Source organism: Gouania willdenowi, chromosome 5 (assembly GCF_900634775.1).
Source record: "Gouania willdenowi chromosome 5, fGouWil2.1, whole genome shotgun sequence".
NCBI classification, from domain to species: domain Eukaryota; kingdom Metazoa; phylum Chordata; class Actinopteri; order Blenniiformes; family Gobiesocidae; genus Gouania; species Gouania willdenowi.
Genome location: NC_041048.1, coordinates 37,396,041 through 37,417,066, shown reverse-complemented (window position 1 = coordinate 37,417,066; position 21,026 = coordinate 37,396,041). Strand labels below are relative to the sequence as shown.

Below are 21,026 nucleotides of genomic sequence, written 5' to 3'. Positions count from 1 at the left end.
CTGGTGCTTATATCACAACTGCAGTCATTTTCAAAGTTAAACTGTTAAAAAAAAATCTTCTAAGAGTGAAGATCCTGTTGGGACTTATATCTATCACTTATTTCTTAGGTATTGTCAGTTTCTTACATAATTTGTATTTTATTTAAACATAGAAGTGCAAACTAAGGACAATAATGTTTAAATTACTCGTTTTCCCACATAGAATCTGTGGCCCACTTGAAATCAGACTGCTCTGTATTTGGCCCCTGAAATAAAATGAGTTTGACACCTGGATTATAGGAAATATTTATTGTAATCAACAAATTTACTCTTTTCAATGTCTGCTTTGTTCCTACTGAATGGGAGACAAAAGCTCATAGCGGAAGATTTAATTTATTGTGTTGGATTTTCCATTAGCTTTATAGGCTGTTAAAAATAAGGCATATGTCAATCACCTGATTTGGATGTAAAAACCTTCAAATAAAAGTTGTGAGTCTACATGAAACCCCATCATAAGCAGTTTATTTTAATCATTGATTGATGGATACTAGTGAATGTAAAGATGTTTACATGAGGCACGGGATCAAACTATTTAAGCCGTCACAACAACGTCACACACTTCACTTTCTTTAAACACACGTGAAAAAAGCAGCGACCTTTATTGCATATAGAACACTAACATTTCATCAGAACAGGATCCTGAAATCACTGACAGATGTTTGATTTATCACAGAAACCAAGTGGTCCGTAAGTCGTCCCCTGATGACCAGTGTGTGTTTCCCACGAGTCACAAAGCCCACTCTAAAGGCTCGTATATGAGGAGAGACCACCTGCAGCTCCTGGAGGAGCAGAACGGAGGAGGGCGGAGCTTCCATTAGGACACCACCCACATGGTGCTCTAGCTGGCCTCTGGGCCTTCTGTGGGAGTGTCCGGTGATGAGGCAGCGTTGTCAAGTGGCGCCGTGGAGGCGGAGTCAGATTCCTTCTGGGGGGCGTTTTCCTTCTCGTCCTCCTGCGGGTAGAGCTCAGGGAATTTCTGCATGCACTCCTGCATGTTACGGAAGTGATCGATGCACTCAGAGCCTTTCACCTCCTCTTTGCTGTAGTGGAAGCATGAGAAGGCCTCTTTGAACTGGGAACCACAGGGTCCACTGGCCATGCCCCCCAGACACGGACAGTTCCAGTTAATATCCCCGTTGGGAAGGATCAGGCCTGGGGAGTCCGCAAAGAAACCAATAAATTCAACTATTTATCGACAACACATTCTGTAAACGACAAGTGGAGATGATGTTCACTTCACTTGTTTAAAAAGAAAGAATGATCAACAGTTTGAGGGACTTTAAATTACCATGATCGCAGAAAATGGACGAAAAACGCGGAATTCATTAGAGGTCGACCGACATGGGATTTTCAACGGCAGATGCCAATTCAAAAAAATAAATAAATAAAATAAATCAGCTGATGGCCAATATCTAAAGCCGATATACTTTTTTATAAAGCAAATTGATAATGAAAGACAACTGAAACACTGAAACATGAGATAAATGTATATATTAAAATTTTAATTAAATACACCAACAGAACCCTTAAGATTTATTGAACTTTAAATATACCCGTACACATCCAAGTAAAAAAAAAGTACAGGACGGGTAAGTATCAGCAAAGCACGACAACAATATACAATGTGCAAGTAGTGGTTAAAACTAAATACCTGTTTTAAGTATAAACTCACTCCTTCCCTCTGTTCACAGCCACCACCATTATTATACCGAAGCTTCACACTTGTCACCATATGCACAACTACAACATCACATCTCACTCTCACTTTAAAATAATCAACTCCTCCCCACCCTTTCTATTTCCTACCTCGAGTCTCTCCTCCCTGTTCCCTTCCCCCTCACCTAGGTGTAACACTGCCCTCTCTTTTTATATCCTCCCTATAATAAAGTGTTTCTTCTTACTCTTCCTTAGAGAGGGCTGGTGATGGTAAAAAAAAAGTTATATATATATATTTTTTTGGCCGATGGCCGATCTTGAAAAAAGTCCATATATTGACCAGCCGATATATCGATTGACCTCTAGAACTCATGTTCTGTTTAAGGGAAAAATAAATCTGAACTGTTTTTTTTATTTTCTGTCGCAATTTAAACCCAAATATGACACGGAAATACGTTTTGAAACAATATAATGCATGTACACACCATTTTTTCCTGCAAAACGCAGACACATTTTTGCTCATAATTGCATTCAGTTGCCAACTTGTCTGAATCCAAAACACAGGCATGTCCCTTGTGATATTTTGAGCAACACAAAGCAAAAACATGAACATACTACATACATGCCAGCGCTGTTGCAGGAGGGGGCCCTCGACGCTGTGATTTTGCCCCCCTACGCTGTGGTTAAACCAGCTTAGGGGGATTTTTTGATGTTTTTTTCCTTTTTAATTGGTATCGTCGTAATAATTACTGCACACTTGGACACAAAGCGACTTCCAGGTGTGCACAAGTGGTTTTAACTCTTTATTCTGCATAACCGAGAGACGCAAACATCAGCCGCACCATCTATTTAGTACAGGCGAATTGCTCGGAGTCCTGCCTTCACCTGAGGACCCCAAGAACCCCTGCAGCCACTTAGCTGCCCCGATGTTGCCTGTGTGATGTATGAAACTCTAAAAAAAGCAGACAGTCCATTCCGCCCGAGTATGTTTAGGACTTAACCCCATAATCATTGTCCAACATGAACAGTGGGCTGCATAATCCAAACTAAAACAATCAACATAATGAAACAATAGAAAAACATAAAATTAATGAAACTTTAGCTGTACTTAAAAAAATGTGCCTCTCAAAATGCAAGAAATAGTGTTTCAGAGGGTTATAGATTTCAAAATTTTTACTTGCTCGTGTAACAAGTGATCGCCGTTCGCTGCGAAAAAATTCCTGGTGAGAACCCTGACTTATCTAAATATAACAGATTTAATCATTATGTTTCTTCTAATATAACTAACTTTTATTTGTATTTTATATGATTCAATTTAATAAAAGTCAACTTTATATAGCGCTAATTAGAACAAAAGTTATCTCAAAGCGGTACAAACATAAAATTCGTAAAAAACAACAAATTCCTATTACACTCATTGTTCTTTCTTCTTCCCAGGACATGAGTGGATAACTACAGCTTTATGACCAGTTTGGAATATTTTAAAAACAAAACCTTTTGTAAATGATTAATTTTTTTAAAAAACTAACCCTGCTCCTCGTAGGGGTCGTTCGGGTCGTCTGCTATCAGCTCAGCGTTGCTGGGGGCCTCGTGGTCTTCTTTGGTGACAAAGATGATTCGATCCTTACCTTAAATTAAAAACAGGGAAAAAACAAAGATATTTAAATTTGAAAAGGAATAATTAAAATAATTTATGAACACATTTACTCAGTAATTAACACATTCCAGGTGACCCCACATGGGGTCACGACCCCAAGGTTGGTAAAAACAGGTGTAATGTCACTAGTTGCTGTGTGACAATTATCTAATAAGTAGTTACTTAACCATTGCATAAGCGTTTATAATTGTAACTAAGAATGTCTGTTGCATATTTCTCAAATTAAAATATTGAATTTACTATGTTAAAGGTAAACTATGACTTTATTTCTGTTTGATAAACAACATTTAAGGAGACATTCATCCGTTACTCACTTACAACAAGCAGCGACGCAGTCCGACCTGAGTCACCAGTTAAACCGGTCACCATAAAAACCATAACACCGTGCATCACATGTAAGCTTTAACCAGCTGTGTTAACACGTGGTGAACACGTCTAACTACACCAAACAGATGTTTATTAATCCTCACACACACGCACATTAGTGCATGTGATCACTGGGTGCGTGTTTCCCTACAGTTAGCTAGAGAGGCTCTTGGTTAGCTTTAGCATAGCGACTGCTCGGTGACATTGATGAGCTGCGGACAGAAAATGAATGAAAAGAGATGAGATTTACCCTCTTGTCGACAGTACGACATGTCTGTTTCTGAGTCTGACCGACGGTCCACACCACAGGAGATAAAATGTGACCGGAATGAGGTGAAATAGTCCCACAGTGAGAGGGTTTCATCAGTAAAGGTTAGCCGTTGTCCGACAGCCCAGAAGCCGACCCCTCTACACGCGGGCGCGGAATAATGACGTCACTCACCAACCACAGCAGCAGACAGAACTGACAAGCAGAGGGCAGCAAAACGGTTGCCTGAAGAGATAGGCAACTTTTATCACAGCGAGGGCCACAAAATGTCATCGTCTGTTCCGAATGCCATATTATCAACAAGCATGTCAGCATTTAGAATAATGAGTCATTTAGTGTTCTTTAGATTTAATTTAAATGTTTTTAGTCACTTTAATTAGTTTTTTGAGTGATTCCTTTTGTAAAATATTCAGTATTTGTGTAAAATTGTTGTCCTTTTGTGCATTTTTGTATGTTTTTCTGTCTTTGTTAATAATTATCGTTTTCTATATTTTTCTCGTCCTTTTGTGTATTTTTAGAGGTCATTTGGGTATTTTTTTTTTTTTTTACTGTTTATTGATTTTGTGCATTTACTTCTCGGACCGCACAAAATTTGATCAAGGGCCGCATGTGGCAACATTATTGTGCCCTAGTAAAATACAAAATATGTAAGAAACCGACCATAACCAAGCAATAATTGATAGAAATTGAGATTTCCTTGATTTTGTGACCATTTTCTTTAAGTATGTCACAATTTGAGGAAAACAGAAGGATTTTGTAAGAATTTAGTTTTTTTTAACTGTTTAACATGAAAATGACTGTGATCATGCGGTATAAGTACTGGGAAAATGGTGAGCCCCTGCAAATATTGATTATTTACACAATGATTCATGTTTTCTGTCATTTTTGCTTCCTCCTATGGACCAAATTGGATGCTCCAAAGGGCCAGATTTGGCCTCCGGGCGTCGAGTTTGACACCTGTGCTGTAGGGTTACTCAAGCTGTGCACCGGAACCCTAAAATCCATTGTGAGCTTGTACATTAAATAAGCCAGACTGGTTAAAAATCATTGCTCTAGTATGTGAAACTAAGTGTAATGATTATCATTATCCGGTTTCCATAGTAACAGCTCAAAACGGTAACATATTTATCAGATCACTTCCATCTTCAAACACACTCATTGACTGAAGGAAATAATTTGTGACAAAGAACAAAAAACAACTAAGTGTGTTGGAAACCAAATCCTTTTTTTTAATAACACAATTATGCAAGTTACATAAAGTACAAATAAAAATGAAACGTTTTTCGTCCCTTATCAAACCCACCCTCATCCCGACCACCTGGGCAGTTTTTGTGCAGCGGTTCAGTCTGAGAATAAAAAGAGCAATGACGACATAAAGTTTCCTTTGAGGACGAACACTGTGTGTCACATCATAAGACCAGAGTGAACAGGACCTAAACAAACATAAAATGATAGAAACTCAACTGAGCAGATATCACCAAAGTCCAGGATAAAAGTAGAAGCTTTTCACACCCTGGTGATGTCCTCGGGTGTTCACAGATGATTGCTGCTGGCTTTATTGGAAACGCCCAGGCTCAGAGATTCAGCTTTAATAGAAAAAGCTTTGACACGCTGGAGTCATCTTTGTTTTCCTTTAAGCTCATGATTGGGCGTTTGGGGCATTATTTTTCAGCTGACAGGACAGTCAGAGTGATTTAGGCAGCCTGCAGAGAGAGATGGGTGATTTCTATTGGAATATTAAGGACAATGTTACGCTCAACCCTGTTGGGGGGGAGGAGGAGCAAAAACTGATCCCTGCCATGAAATAACCACTGACTCTAGCGATTAAACACCGACAGTGTGAACTGTGAGAATAATGGAAAGTAATGGATGATAAAAGAAGGAGCAGTGGGGACGTTTTGCATGTATCGTGTCAGAGGACAGAAAGGTTGGTGGTCTCTAGAAAAGCAGTGCCCCCATGCTGCCCACTTCACTCTGCTCCTTGACGAAGATCTCAAAGTACTGGTAGATGATGGTGACGGCCAACAGGATTCCTGTTCCTGACCCGATGGCCCCCAGGAAGTCGGCCATGACAGACAGCCCCCCTATGCAAAGCCCACCAAACGCTGCAGCTGTGGGGATGTACCTGCAGATAATAGTCAGATTAGTTTTAAGAAACACAAACATCATCAGTCACATTTCAATTATTCTCCGCTCTGCACTCAATCCGTTTTTTTATGCGCCTGAAGTTACGCATATTTTCTCATCAAGTCTTCTGACACGCCCACCAAATCCACTAAAAGCATGTCAAGCTGTGAATGAAGGCGGTCATAAACCATGTTGTCTTGTTTTGGGGTGTCTAGAAATCACAGAATATAGAGTTTTCCTAACGCTTGTAAATATCATTGAAATCCGTAAAAATGATGAGCGCTAGGGCTGGGCGTAATGGACCAAAACTCATATCTCAATATTTTTTCTCAATATACGATACAAATCTCGACATTTTTAACTCAAAGTTTTACCAGAAAAACTGTTCTGGGTTAAATTTGCTGATGAAAAATGCTACACAGATACATTTATTAACACAGTTGCACAATATGTGCCACTTTTGGCTTTTTCTCCTGTAAGGGACAGCACGTGTGAGTGAGTTGTGTAGTGTGGCTTGTTTAGGGGAACGTCTGGGTTAGAACACACTCAAAAATCCATCTAACTAGCTTTTTATGCTGTTCTGAGAATATGCAAAAGCAGCAACTCCTAAAACAAGTATTTTAATACAAAATATATATAATATGTATCTCAGAAATATGGAACAATTGTAAAAAAAAATTGTTTGACTGTACTCTATATATTAAAAACATGCATGATGTGATTTGTACTGTGTGCTTTATAAATAAAAACAATATAGATATATACGGTATTGTCATTTTCTATATCGTAAAAATAGAAAACTCGATATATTGCCCACCCCTAATCAGCGCATTTTTAATGTGAAAAGCCTTCATTGATATACAATATAGGTTGATTTGATCAGATTATTGATCAGATTATTGCAGTGTGAGGATCGGCCACATTTTTCTGTCCGAGCCACAGTTAAAATCTCTCTATTTTTCCTCCGATATTAACGAGTGATTCATGTTTGTGTGAAAAGCCCGATTTTATTAACTTCTTACATTCCTGCATTAAAAAAATAATCAGTGCTTCCGTCAACATGATCATCTGTGATCTATACTGTGATAATACAGTTTTAAATATGGAACTGATTTGACCTGAAGCAGAGCATCATTTGTAAATATGCGTGTGAACTAACTCAGGTATCCATCCTGTGCATTTCACCAACCTCTGCATAAATAACAATTCATATTTATTCTTGTAGTGGATCAAACTGTGGTTTTAACGTTGTAAATAGTATGAAAATAGTTGAACAGTCTGAGCAACGTGAACAGAATTCTGATCAGAGTTTGATTTAATGAGCTGCAGCAGCTGACTGGCGCACCTCGGCACACAGCTGCACCTCGGCACACAGCTGCACCTCCACGAATAAAATATAATGAAATGAACTCATTTTGTCCCATCTAGAACTGGTAAATTTGTAAAAGGTGAACATATTAGAAATGCTAACGGTCTAATCCTTTAGTGTGCTTGTGTTACAGCTTAACCCCCCCCCCCCCCCGTTATTCATACTGATATCACCTCAATCTGCAGGACATTCAATTCAGAGCATCTAACGTGATTTCAAAAATAAACATCTACCATTGGTTTGGCCACAACTTGAAGTCACTTTGGTAGCAGCAACTAAAACTGCAGGTGAAGGTGCACTATTTCACATATATATTCACCTACGACCACATACGTAGACAAAAAAAAATAAATATATATATATATATATTTATATACATATATATATAAAAACAACTAACTAAATTGATTCTGGGGTGAAATATGAATTTTAAATTGGTCATATTTTCTCCCACCCTCAGTCTTTACCTGTTGAGCTCGTGCACCATGGACGTCTCTCTGTGTCCTCTCATCACCATCTGCTGCTCCTTCAGCTGCTTCGCCACCTGAGAAAACAGATCCATATCAGTAAAAGCTTTTATGTAGAATAATGAGTCTGTAGTGAGACACACACTCACATCTTTGGCAGAGGACCCCGACACCTCAATCCAGGTCTTGGAGAAAAAGGCGCAGGAGCCGAGCATGAAGATGATGTAGATGACGGCGTGAACCGGGTCATCTAGAACTGATCCAAATGACTCTGGAGGAGAGAAATAGTAGCAGAGACCTCCCACTGGGTAGGCGCGCGCTGGTCCTCCACTGGTAGCATCCTACAAACAAACACACGTTCTCTGTCATTTTTACTTTCACCTGCGGGAGAAATCACCTAAAGAGGGAAAGATAATGAAGTGTTCATCATCTTTTCCTCTTTAAGTGACTTTACTGGCCATTAAAGCTCCCAAAATCACACCAAACATGCTAAATAGTGTTGTGACAATTATAAATTTGCACCAACAGGCAAATCACGCTCATGTGTTTGCGTGAAATCCCGTGCCGCCGTGTGATTAGAGGTGTATTGCTTCTGCTGCGTTGCATCACCAGGTAAACTCATCACCAGTTGAACTAATACACCATCAGATAAACCAGATGCAGTCATAATAATCTGAACTGTTTGTTCATCACAACGAATTAAAAACACAAGTCAGATGAAGCTGTGCATTCATTTTCAGTCACAGGATAACATGATCACAAGTCTCACCATAACACGTAGTGGGAGATTTTGAACAAGATAATGAGCAAAACTGGACATATTAATATTTTTGCTACACTTGCTAGACCAGTGTTTTTCAACAAATAATAATTAAATGGCCGATTAAAATTAATTTATTAATCATATTACATATCTTAAAGGTGCAATATGCGAAATTTGCAAACAATTTCTGACACCACCAGGTGGCATATTACTCCGCGACTGAATGTACAGGTGACAATATTCTCTGCTACACCCTGCAAATGCCTTTGGTGGGCCATGTGGGCCCATGTGGACCGATGTATATCATCAGCTTTACATGTGTGATGCGTTCATGAGTGAAGATGTTTAAGCAGTTGTTTGTTAGTTGTAAACCTCACGGGTAACGCACCGTTTATCTGTTTGATGGATGTTTGTTACCAGAGACGACCTAGTTCAGGGACTGCTCTGCTGTAAATAGGCTTATACTCACCCAACCGGTGGAAAATAGGTACTACAGGTTGGCCAGGGCAGAAATATTTATTAATGTATATATAACTATGTAGTCTCAAAAAAAATAAAATAAAAAAAATAATAAAAAATCACATATGGTATGACAGCTAAGGACATGTTTCTTAACACTCAAATTTTTATTCTAGGTATTTAAAACATATTTAAAAGTTGAAAATTCCACATATTGCACATTTAAATCAATTTAAATAAAAAAAATAATTAAAATAAAATGCAGTATAAAAATTATCTGAGCGAGGACAACTGGTCACTAAACCTGGCTACTCTGTATTTGTAACACAGTATAACAAAAATTGGGTCACAATCTGAAAAAGGTTGAAAACCAGTGCGCCAGAGATTCAATCACTGCTTTCTGTGGTAAGACGTGTAAATGTGTGATATTGTCCCAAAACATGCATGTGAGGTTATTCCATGTCATTTTGGGGCTGGTTTTCTAAATAAAGAGAGAGAAAAAAAAGCCTGTTTCTGAACGTGAAGTATGCATTTTCCATGTCCCCAGTATTCTAGGGGTAAAGTTACATTTTTAGCTCCCTGCTTCACACAGAGGCTACCAGCAGCAAACACCACTTCATCAGTCTACTTACAGACCACGTCCCCAACAGGTTGACGAGGAAGTTGCCACTGAAACGTGTGGAGAGCATCTGAGAGATGACGTAGAGGTTGGAGACCAGGGCGGACTGCAGGATGATGGGGATGTTGGAGGTGTAGAACAGTTTGATGGGGTAGGTGTTGTACTGTCCACGGTAACGAGCCGACTTAATGGGCAGGTCCACTCTGAAACCCTGAGAGAGAAAAAAAACGATTTAGGAGTTACTTACATGTCACATGAATGAAGCTCATGATAATACAGAACTAACATTAGATTCACTATATTACATGCTTTGTTAACCATCATATTATCCTTGGGGTCAATATGACCCCTTTCAATGTTTATTAGGGGTGTCAAAAAAATTGATTCGGCGATGTATCGCGATATTACTTTGCGCAATTCTCGGATCGATTCTAAATGCATCCAAATCAATTTTTTTTACCTTTATTTTACCAGGAAAGTCTTTTCCACAGCAGGAGACATTGTAACTGCACAAAGAACTGCATTGAAACCTGGGCATGTTGACCAGCTTGTGTTTTTTCATTACAATCTAAAAAGAAAGTACTAACTTTCTGCATTTAATTGTTGTTCTAGGTATATACCTCAGTTAAGTTGCACTAAAGTCAAAGTTGGTTTAAAAGCCACAGGCAGATTGTATGTTATTTTTTATTTTAAGTTGTTGGCACATGGCATGTTAAAGCCAATGTTTGGAGCGTAAAATATGCCAATAATATATATTTCATACATAATGTTCTCATGAAGGTGTACACATTTACAGATCAGTTGTTTCTTAAGTGATATATATAAAAAATTGCAATAATCGCCTTATACTTCAATATCGTGTAATATCGTGTCGTGACCTACGTATCGGGATACGAATCAAATCGCCAAATGCCAGGCAATACACACTCCCAATGTTTTTCAGTCAAAAAATAATAATTGACTTTGGGGTTTTTTTGCTTCATAATGCATGACTTTTCTTAACTTGATCGGTTCAATTGATTAAGCATTAAGTATCGTGATTATACATTTTTTCAATGTTCTGAACACACATTGGTGCTCCTCCAAGCTGTGTGTGACCTTATATCCCCACACCTGCAGGAGCAGAGTTGATACTTTTGAGTTTTGAGGAAATAAATATGTTTATGAAAGAAAAGGCGGGGTCACCAACATCAATCATTTTGGTTCATACTCTTGTAGTCATTAATGTTGTCAGTAAATTTGAGAAGATTTGGATGAAAACTATTCAAGATGAATTAATTCTAATTTAAAAGTTTGTCCTGATGGTGGCGCTAGAGAACAGGTCCAGGTTTAATTATCAAGAGGTTATTTATGTATTCAACAAATAAATAAAGTGTCTGACACAAAAACCTGGTCAAAAATTTTCTGAAAATAATTTTCGGGAGGTAAATTCACCCCAAGGGTAAAACGTGTTATTAATAGGTTCAAGGCAAGATAACTTAATTTTAGCAAACCATGACTTTGACATTATACATTTCCAAGTTTTTACTTTTGTTAATCTAATTAACACTCCTGGTGCTGATATCACAGAATTGCAGTTATTCTTCAATTTTCCTCAAATGATTACATAATATTTCCCTTATTTAAACAGAAATTGGTCACAAAATCTAGGAAATTTAACATGAAGATCCTGTTGAGACTGATATCTATCAAGTAGAAGTGCAATAATGTGAAATAACGTTTTCCCGCATAAAATCTGTAGCCCACTTTAGATCAAACTGCTCCGTATTTGGCCCCTGAACTAAAATTAGTTTAACATCCCTGTGTTAAAGAAACAATTTAGAGGAGGAGAAATCTCACTCTCTCACCTGGAAGTATATGACCACAGCAAACACAAAGACTGTGGCGATGAGGTTCATGAGGTTGGGAAGGTTCTGCCTGTAGAAAGCTTCCCTCAAGGCTCGAACTTTGTCCGTACGAGTAGCGATGAGGTGGAAGAGAGCAATAATGGCACCTTCAAACTCCGTCCCTACAAACAGAACATGAATCACAGTGAATACATGAGAAAATCAACCCTTCATAGTCTCACTGTGCTGTTAGTGCGGCTGCTCTCACCTCTGCCCGTGTTGACAGTAGTGGGGCTGAAGGCCTTCCACACGATCGTTTCACAGATGTTGGTCGCAATGAAGAGAGAAATACCAGATCCCAGACCGTAGCCCTTCTGAAGGAGTTCATCCAGCAGCAACACGATCAGACCAGCGACAAAAAGCTGGAGACACAAAGAAACAATTTATGATTATCTTTACCAAAATCTACTGCAAGTGTAAGTTTCTGCAGAAACTTACAGAAAATTATAGTTTCTGGGAAATACACATTATCGTATAGATCAGATGTCAACTGGCGGTCTAATTAGATCACACAAAGTAAACACACAAAATGATATTAAAATACACAAAACAACAGCAAGAAAACACTAAAATATACAATATTAAAAAGAAATACAGTAAAAAACAAGTAAAACACAGAAGATACTCCAGAAACACACAAAACCACTACTAAATTTAACAAAACAACAGAAATAAACAAAATGACTCAAAAAACATACAAAAGTACACAAAAAGACAAGAAAAACACAAAAACATTTTTTAGCAAACTTACAATACAACAAACAAAAAGACAAGAGGAATACACAAAAGAAGACTCTAAAAAAAAACCGCAAAATGACAACACAAATACACAATACAACTCCAGAAGATACGTTTTACAGGAAAAATACACAAAAGAACAACAGAAATGCACATAGACACACATACACAGAATGACAGAAAAAAACACACTAGAGTACTTTGTTCTTTCATGTGTTATTGCTCAAATTGGTCGTTTTTCTAAATGCTGACATGAATGTACACAATGTGGCCCTTCGAGCAAACTAACACATTTTTGTGGCCCCCGCTCTGATAAAAGTTGTCCACCTCTGGTGCAGATTAATGAGCTTGAGCCTTTTGATAAATGCGTATTAACCTGGATGATGATGAGCAGACAAATCCCTGCTCCCATCTCTGAAGGGTCTCCATACATGCCGGTCATTACATAAACGATGGCCTGTCCGATGGTGATAATCATTCCAAACACTGTAAAAAAAAAAAAAATTTCAAAAAATAGCCAGAACCCCTCCCATTGATGTGGAATAATCAATAAATAAACAAGATAGAAAAATGAGTTTAAGATTTCCAGCTTGAAACCTGCTCTAAAAACAGCATATGTGGTGAGAAAGAGCACCTACATTTCTGAGCTCCATTAAACAGGGCTCTGTCTTTGGGGGTGTCCCCCACCTCAATGATCTTGGCCCCTGCCAAGAGCTGCATAATGAGCCCAGAGGTGACGATGGGTGAGATACCGAGTTCCATCAGAGTACCTGGAGAACAAGAAAGGAACACTTTCCATTCGGGCTGGGCGATATGGACCAAAACTCATCTCTCAATATTTTTTCTCAAAAAAGCAATATATAATATACATCACGATCATTTTAATTCAAATGAAGTCTAACCAGAAAGACAATTCTGGGTTTAATTCGATGATGAAAAATGCAACACAGGCTAATTTATTAACAATCAGCTGCACAATATGTGCTACTTTTGGCTTTTTTTTTTTCTCTAAGGGACAGCACGTGTGAGTGAGTTCTGTAGTGTGGCTTATTTAGGGGAAGGTCTGGATTATTAGAACACAATCAGTGATCATCTAACTGTGCTTTTAATGCTGTTCTGAGAAGTAGTGAAATCAGAGACTGTCTTAAAACAAGGATTTTTGATAAAAGATAGAATAAACATTTATTGATCTCCACAGGGGAAATTCACATTGCAGCAACGCCATAGAAAAGCAAAAGTAAACAGTAAGAACAAAAATAAATAACAACATAGGGTAATAGTGCTAATATACAACTGTGGGAGGGACACAAATTACAAAAAGATAAAAATAAAATAACATTTAAAAAAAAAAACAACAAAGGCATAAACAATACTATGTGCAAATGACAAATAAAGAAATATGGTTGGGGGGTATCAGTACAGTGTTTTTAAAAAACATATACATATCGAGATAGGCGATATTGTATTTTTCTATATCGCCAAAAAAAAAACCCAACTCAACACATATTGAATCTCGCCCAGTCCAACTTTCCATTAAACTATACCATAAACTCAACACAATGTCTACAACTGCTGAACTTTGACCAAAGGTGTGTGATAAAAGACAATCAGTGCTGATAACAATGAAGAGAACAGATTAGTACTATTTAGTTGAGTAACAACTAATTAAAAACATGCGAGCACCTCTGTTTGAAGCAAGGATTACTCTCATCCAGTAGAAAGGATCTGCTGAATCTGATGACATGATGCCAAAGAGTGGAATCTAAAAATAAGATGAAGAAATTGATATTTATACTGTGCAGCAAAAAAATAAAATAAAAAAACACAAGGTGCTAAATTAGAAATGAGTTCAGATCACAATACCAACCTGGCAGCACACCAGAAAGATGAAGAGCGTGATAGCGGTCCATAGCACCTTTTCTCTGAACTGAATCTGCACATTAGAAATAATTAGAGCTGTTAATTTCCACGTGCACACTTTGAATGGAATGTAGGACACGTGTGCACAGTTAAGAGTTGACGCCTACCTTTCTTTCTGGTTTCTGGATTTCAGGCAGGACCGCACAAAACGGCTTGATGACTTCTAAAAATTTTACTGCACAAGAAAAGAGAAGATGGTGTTAAAGTACAAAGAGAGCAGTTTACATTCAACGAAGGAAAACATATGTGGAGCAATCAAAAAGCTTGACATGTTGCATGTGCTAAATTATGGACGGACACACACACACAACATTATTGTGTCCTAGTTTGTACTTCCACATATAAATAATACATAGATAGATATTGTAGGTGCATTACATATTGTAAGTAATATATCAATACTAAATCTTCACTTTAAATGTCCTTGATTTTGTGATGAATTTCCATCTAATTCAGGGAAATTATATAGAATAATTAGAGTAAAATTGCATGATTTTGGAAAAATTGTGATTTCTTTCAACAATTAGGCATTGGAAAACTGTGAGCCCTGGGAATAATAAATGTTGAGTTTCATTGAATTTGTATATTAGGAGGGTGTAAAATAACTGTAGCTGAATTAGTTGGTAGTTTACACTATAATTCATGTTTTTTTGTAACCTTGTGCATTGACCAATATAATATATCGATTATAATATTATCTCAGCACCAAACATACCTCTATTACTTGTTTTGTTGTGTGGAATGTTAGAAAAGGCTTAATCGAGGGATTTTACTCAGGGAACAATGGTCAGCAACAGTAGGTATGAGGGGAAAAACCTGATCCATTTATTATTAAGTAATGGGTTACATGCAATTTTAAATCTTTAACATCAGAATATTCTACAATTTAATAAAATAAACAAGTCCAGGAAGATCATTGTTCCTTCATTTATTTTCTTCAAAACAATTATCGAGCATAATGATGGAATAAAAGAGTAATTAGTGCCTCCTGAATGGATTAATTTCTATAGTTTTTATCATTTATGGTCATCTCCCACCTGATGTGGGACCAAGACTGACTCTTGTTCATCTTCTAATCAATAAACATTTCTATCATCATTTTGTTTTCTCTGTTTTTTGTGTATTTTGTTGTTGTTTGTCTGTTCTTTTTATTATTCAGTATATTTTCCTCTTATTTGGTGCAAAGTAAAATAATGTGTGCAATTTCCTTGGTTTAATTCTATGAGACATGCGCATGATGAATGTGTTGGGGTTTTTTTTTATACTAATTTTTATATTTTTTGTTTTAATTATTGTTTGTTGATGCCATTGTAGTGTTATTCTGGAGTCATTTTGTGTGTTTTTTTTTTTTGATGTAGTTTTGTGTACTTCTGTTGTCATTTTAGTGTATTTTTAGTATAAATATTTAGTTTTGTGTATATTGAGTCATTTTCATATTTTTGTTGTTGTTTGGTGTATTTTTCTGTAATATATGTTTTTTGGAGTTTTTTGGAGCCTTTTGAATATTTTTGTGCATTTCTGTTGTTGTTTTGTGTACTTCCTGTATAAATATTGCTTAGTTTTTTGTTTTACGTCATTTGTGCATAATTAGTGTAGTTTTGTGCATTTCTTTAGGTTTTTGTTTTATTTTACTCATTTTTGATTATAAATACTGTGTGTGTGTATGTGTGTGTCTACATCCATCTCCTCCGTGCACGCGCATCAGCCGTGTGTCTACATCCATTTATTCCGTACATGCGCATCAGCCGTGTGTCTACATCAGGGATGTCAAAGTCAAATACATCAGAGGGCCAAAAAAACAAATTTGCTACAAGCCGAGGGCCGGACTGGTTCAATGTTTATTAAAACATATTAAAATGATTGCACATAACATATTGAACCAAGACCTAACACAGTGTACTGTATTTTATTTAACTATGTAGTCTTTTTTCATACTGACACAGTATGTTAGATTTCCTTTAGGCCGTAGGGCCATTCTTGAGTTTTTACTGGTGTTTTTTAGGACAAAACCTTTTATTTTATCCCCCAATAATCAAAGCACGCAAGTGTAAGATGAGTCTGAAGACCGGTTTTGTTCATATAGGTTTTGGTGGTTTTAGAGCGCTGAGCTTTCCACCCAAGATTTTTTACTACTATAAATAAATAACTTTTTTTTTTTTTTTTTCTGTCACTAATTTCGAGTGAAAACATTTTTCAACAGGCTCATAGACAAAAACAAACTTCCTTCAAAGAAAAATCAAATGTCCTGTACATTAAATGAATAAAGCAATATTTTCTTATGGCTCTGTCAGTTATTTCAAGGGAAACATTTTCAACAGGCAAACAGCAAACAAGTAAATGTCCTTGAAAAATAAAATATGTTCCTTAATATCAAGATAAATGCATAAATGAAAATGCATGCATTATAAGCTGAAAATGCAATATTGTGCTGCTCTATGATCCTACCAATAAGGCTACTGCTTTTAAATAGTAAAATGAGAAAATAAAAAATAAATAAATAAAATCAGTTGTATTCTTTCTCATGGCTCTTATCTGCAATTTTCCCTGAGTCCATTAACTGAAAAATAAATATAAATAAATAAAATACAAAAATCTATGGCACAGTGACAAAACAATACTTTCTTCAAAGAAAAATCACGTCTTGTAGAAACAACTGTAAAAATTTAACTGAATTAAAAACTCAAAATATGTTAATGCTCGGTGATGCTCACTTGTCTGAGACAGAGCCTGATACTTGGTGGTGTCTCATCTTTTGTACAAGTTCATCAATGTTCGGGGTCAGGCTCTGAGCTGAGCAAATCCTCAGGATTGAGCCAAGGTCCTTATCAGTAAGACGGCTCCTGTGTGATGTTTTGTTTAGCTTCATCAAAGAGAAAATTTGTTCACACAGGTATGTACTGCCAAACATAGAGAGCGTCTGAGCAGCTTGGATGCGCAGCTGAGGGAATGTGTCGGGGATGAAACGTGCAAACTCAGCAGCACCCACTCTCTCATATTTTTCCCTCAGTGTGTCATTGCACTGGAGCTCAATCAACTCCATTTGGAGGTTTGGTGGTGCGCTTTCCGCGTCAACTCCAAAAAGATTGGCGAGCAGTTCAAACCTACTTTTTTGAGCTTCAAAGTCAGTAAATCGGCGTCGGAAGTCGGCGCCAAGTATGTTGAGTTTATCAGCGAAGTTAACTGCACGTTATGATGCTCATTACATGTTCCATTTTCAAGGCTTTGCCACATAACGACTCCTGGTGTATTACGCAGTGATAAGCTGTCAGCTCATCTGTGACGTTTTCGTCCCGCATCCTCTCACGTATTCTTGCCACCAATCCACTCCTGTGTCCACACATCGCGGGTTCTCCGTCTGTTGTCAATCCCACGAGGTTTCCCCAAGGTAGCCCCATCTCATTTACACATCTGGATACTTCTTCATACAGATCTTGTCCTGTAGATGTGCCATGCATAGGACGTAATGCCAAAAACTCTTCTGTTACGCTCAGGCTGGAGTCCACACCACGAATGAAAATTGACAGCTGAGCGATGTCAGTTATGTCGGTGCTCTCATCCACCGCAAGGGAATATGCGATGAAATCTTTTCCCTTTTCCACAAGCTGTTCTTTTATATTGGTGGAAAGCTGGTCTACACGTTCGACGATGGTGTTTCTGCTCAGGCTCACGTTTGCAAATAGCTGCCTTTTGTCTGGGCACACCGCGTCACAAACTTTAAGCATGCAGCTTTTAATGAACTCTCCCTCTGTAAATGGCCGGGCTGATTTAGCAACTTCTTGTGCCACAATAAAACTAGCCTTGACAGCAGCCTCGCTTTGTGATGTAGCTTTTGTGAAAAGAGCCTGCCGGGACTTAAGACCTCGTTTTAATTCTTCCACCTTCTGTAGCCTTTGTTCTGTGTCCATATTCTTGTCTTTGTGTTTTTTAGATGTTTCATAGTGCCTTCTTAGATTATAATCTTTCATTACAGCCACATTTTCTCCACAGAGAAGACACACAGGTTTGCCTTTTACCTCCGTGAACATGTAATCTGCCTCCCACCTGGCTTTAAACCCCCTGTTCTCACCGTCCACCTTCCGTTTAGCCATTATTGGGGAGGGGGGTTGCTGAAAGTTGACATCTGCCCTGAATGCTGACGAATGAATGGATGAAGCCGAGGCCCACTTGCGGCGCTGTGGTGAGTTCGCGGGCTACCGTTGCATTGTGGGGAATGGAGTTTTGGTGCGTGCAAAACAGTAGCAGGCGGCTGTGGCCTGCGGGCCGGCTCTATAATACTAATCAAATATCATCCCGGGGGCCATAGATAATTAATTTGCGGGCCGGATCTGGCCCGCGGGCCTTGACTTTGACACCTGTGGTCTACATCCACCTATTCCGTGCATGCGCATCAGCGGTGCGTGTGTGTCTACATCCATCTACTCCGTGCACGCGCATCAGCCGTGTGTGTGTTTACATTGTAGCTGCTATCATCTTTGTTAGCACATAGAATAATATATAAATTAACACTCACCGTTGCGCAGAACAAACAATAATCATAGTGGACCCATCCGCTCACAAAAACGTTATATTCCTCGGTCTGAAGAATCAGAATGTTTGTGATGTAATCGAACGAACCCGGAACCGGAAGTAGCACGCTCAATACCGCGCTCTTACCGAGAGAGCTGTAATTATAAAATTAACATTTTGATCGTTTTGCTACACCAAATTACTCCGGTATAAAACTATCTTCCTCTCTCTCACTCATTTGTTTACAGTCCATGTCTGCTTGCCTGTGTGCGCAGCGATTGGCTCTGGCTGCACATGTGACTCTTGCTCACGTGAGGAGCTGTGTAGTGAAATGAATATAGAAGGTGCGCTAGCGCCCCCTCACACCCTGAGGTCAAAAGTTCAATAGGTTTCATTTCGGGGCGTCCAGAAGTGAAACAAAATTAAAATAAACATTTTGAAATGACCAAATGACTCCAAAATAACAGATACACGCACTCGGGGTATTTTGAACCCGCCGAGCGAGTTTCAGGTCGAACTGGCACCGCGTCGGGGAGATATTTGCTCCACACACACACACACACACACACACACACACACACACACACACACACCTTGAATTATAGTATAGATTCTGTCTCAGTGTGAGTTTTTGGTGTCGTGTGGCTGTTTCTTGTGTCGTTTTGTATGTTTCTCTGTCATTTTTGTGTATTTTGTAGTGATCTTGTGTATTTTTCTCTCATTTAGTGTGTATGTTGTCGTGTTGCTTGTAATTTCTAGTATGAATGTCATTCATGACCAAAACTAAACATGACAAAACCCTAAATTTTTAATGCTTTCATTTGTAGTTTATTCTCTTCACACTCTCTCTCAAGTGCCCCCTGTATTGCCGTCGCGTACCCCGTACCCCCATTTGAGAAACACTGCTTGAGACCAGTGTGCGTGTGTGTGTCGTGCTACGTCATTATTAAAGAGTAAGCACAGCTGCCAGCACAACAGCAAGGACTGACAAGCCTAATAACAACAGCACGTCATCCAAAAACTGTCAATAGTTGTCTAATAATTAAAAAGTAGCAGGTTAGCTTCCATTAATCACTGACCACAACAGGATTTGACATAAATAAGTGATTAAACACACAAAACACTCTCCTCATTCCTTTAGGTCCATAAACATCCACAGTTCTCAGACACTATAACACACTCTACTGTTGTGATTTGGCAGTGTTTCTCTGTTTTGACTCACTACTAGCAATACCTTGACGCTAGCCAGCATCGATAAAAACACGATAATTCAACTTAACAAGAGAATGTTTAAACGCTGATTTTAAAAACATAAATATGTCATCACATAAATCATATCTGGAATGTGTTGTATCTGTAAATCATTTGCAGGGAATTATTTGGTAGTAAAATATCCTTTTTAGTGGCTAGCATAAGTTGCCACTTTTAACCTCCCTGAGGCTAGCTAGTTAGCTTAGTAAGTGGTAAAGAAAATAACGTTGTATGGAAGTATGTCCTCCACATAATGACACATTATGGAGCACAGATGACACACACAAAGCAGAGGTGGTCTCACGTACTTCCCATGGTGTCCGTAGTCCTAGGTGCGAGTGCTCAAAGCGGGTCAGTGTGGCTCCATCAGCCGCTTCGAGAGAAAAGAGAGAACCGGAGAGACACGTCACCATACGAAGCTGCACGCACACGTCACTCAACCTCACACGTACGCACGCACACGCACGCAAACTTACACTAATGCACAAACATACACAAATGCAGAAAATAAAATATTCAAATAAAATATATAATGAGTTGCAATAATAAAAAATAATTCTGATACACTCAGATAACACAGAATGGCCTCATAGAGGGCGCTGTGGTGCGCTCGGACTAATTTAGTGCGACCCCTAAAGCAGACATAGGCTGCGTCCGAATACTCCCTCCTATCTCCTTTCCTATTCACTTTTCCTTAACCCCGTGGATGACGTCACGAGGTTAAGAAAATGTGTTCGGAGAGGAGTTAGGAAAAGGCCATCATGTTTGTTTTGACAATCAGACGCACTTCAACCAGGTGACATAATAATCAGATGGCCGTGAAGGTTAGTGACGTCTGCCTTGGTGAAGAAATTACAAATTTTCAAAAAATAGACTAAAAGCACATTTATAACACTTTCCGCTGATATAATCTCAAAAACCACACGGTTTGAATG

General features: G+C 38.3%; 2 protein-coding genes across 2 annotated transcripts; both read right to left on the bottom strand.

The window, feature by feature from the left end:
- Positions 1-161: 161 nt before the first annotated feature.
- On the bottom strand, positions 162-4,130 carry chchd4a (coiled-coil-helix-coiled-coil-helix domain containing 4a). Its single transcript, XM_028447233.1, has 3 exons — positions 3,969-4,130; positions 3,225-3,323; positions 162-1,191 (listed from the first exon to the last, which is right to left on the bottom strand). The coding sequence occupies exons 1-3, from the start codon at positions 3,988-3,990 to the stop codon at positions 878-880; spliced, it is 435 nt and encodes a 144-aa protein (XP_028303034.1). The 5' UTR covers positions 3,991-4,130; the 3' UTR covers positions 162-877.
- Positions 4,131-5,190: 1,060 nt separating this feature from the next.
- On the bottom strand, positions 5,191-20,523 carry LOC114463303 (protein transport protein Sec61 subunit alpha-like 1). Its single transcript, XM_028446782.1, has 12 exons — positions 20,400-20,523; positions 14,442-14,509; positions 14,282-14,347; positions 14,098-14,176; positions 13,053-13,184; positions 12,791-12,900; positions 11,885-12,038; positions 11,638-11,798; positions 9,804-10,001; positions 8,099-8,290; positions 7,950-8,026; positions 5,191-6,111 (listed from the first exon to the last, which is right to left on the bottom strand). Exons 1-12 carry the CDS (start codon positions 20,404-20,406, stop codon positions 5,925-5,927), a joined length of 1,431 nt encoding a protein of 476 aa, XP_028302583.1. The 5' UTR covers positions 20,407-20,523; the 3' UTR covers positions 5,191-5,924.
- Positions 20,524-21,026: the final 503 nt, after the last annotated feature.

Coding starts and splice junctions, on each gene's coding strand:
- chchd4a (XM_028447233.1), bottom strand. CDS start 3,990: ATGTCGTACTGTCGACAAGAGG. Junction 3,324..3,968: donor GTCGTACTGTCGACAAGAGG/GTAAATCTCATC, acceptor TTTTAATTTAAG/GTAAGGATCGAATCATCTTT. Junction 1,192..3,224: donor CGACCCCTACGAGGAGCAGG/GTTAGTTTTTTA, acceptor CGGACTCCCCAG/GCCTGATCCTTCCCAACGGG.
- LOC114463303 (XM_028446782.1), bottom strand. Junction 11,799..11,884: donor TACTGTCAACACGGGCAGAG/GTGAGAGCAGCC, acceptor TTCTGTTTGTAG/GGACGGAGTTTGAAGGTGCC. Junction 8,027..8,098: donor CGGGGTCCTCTGCCAAAGAT/GTGAGTGTGTGT, acceptor CTGTTTTCTCAG/GTGGCGAAGCAGCTGAAGGA.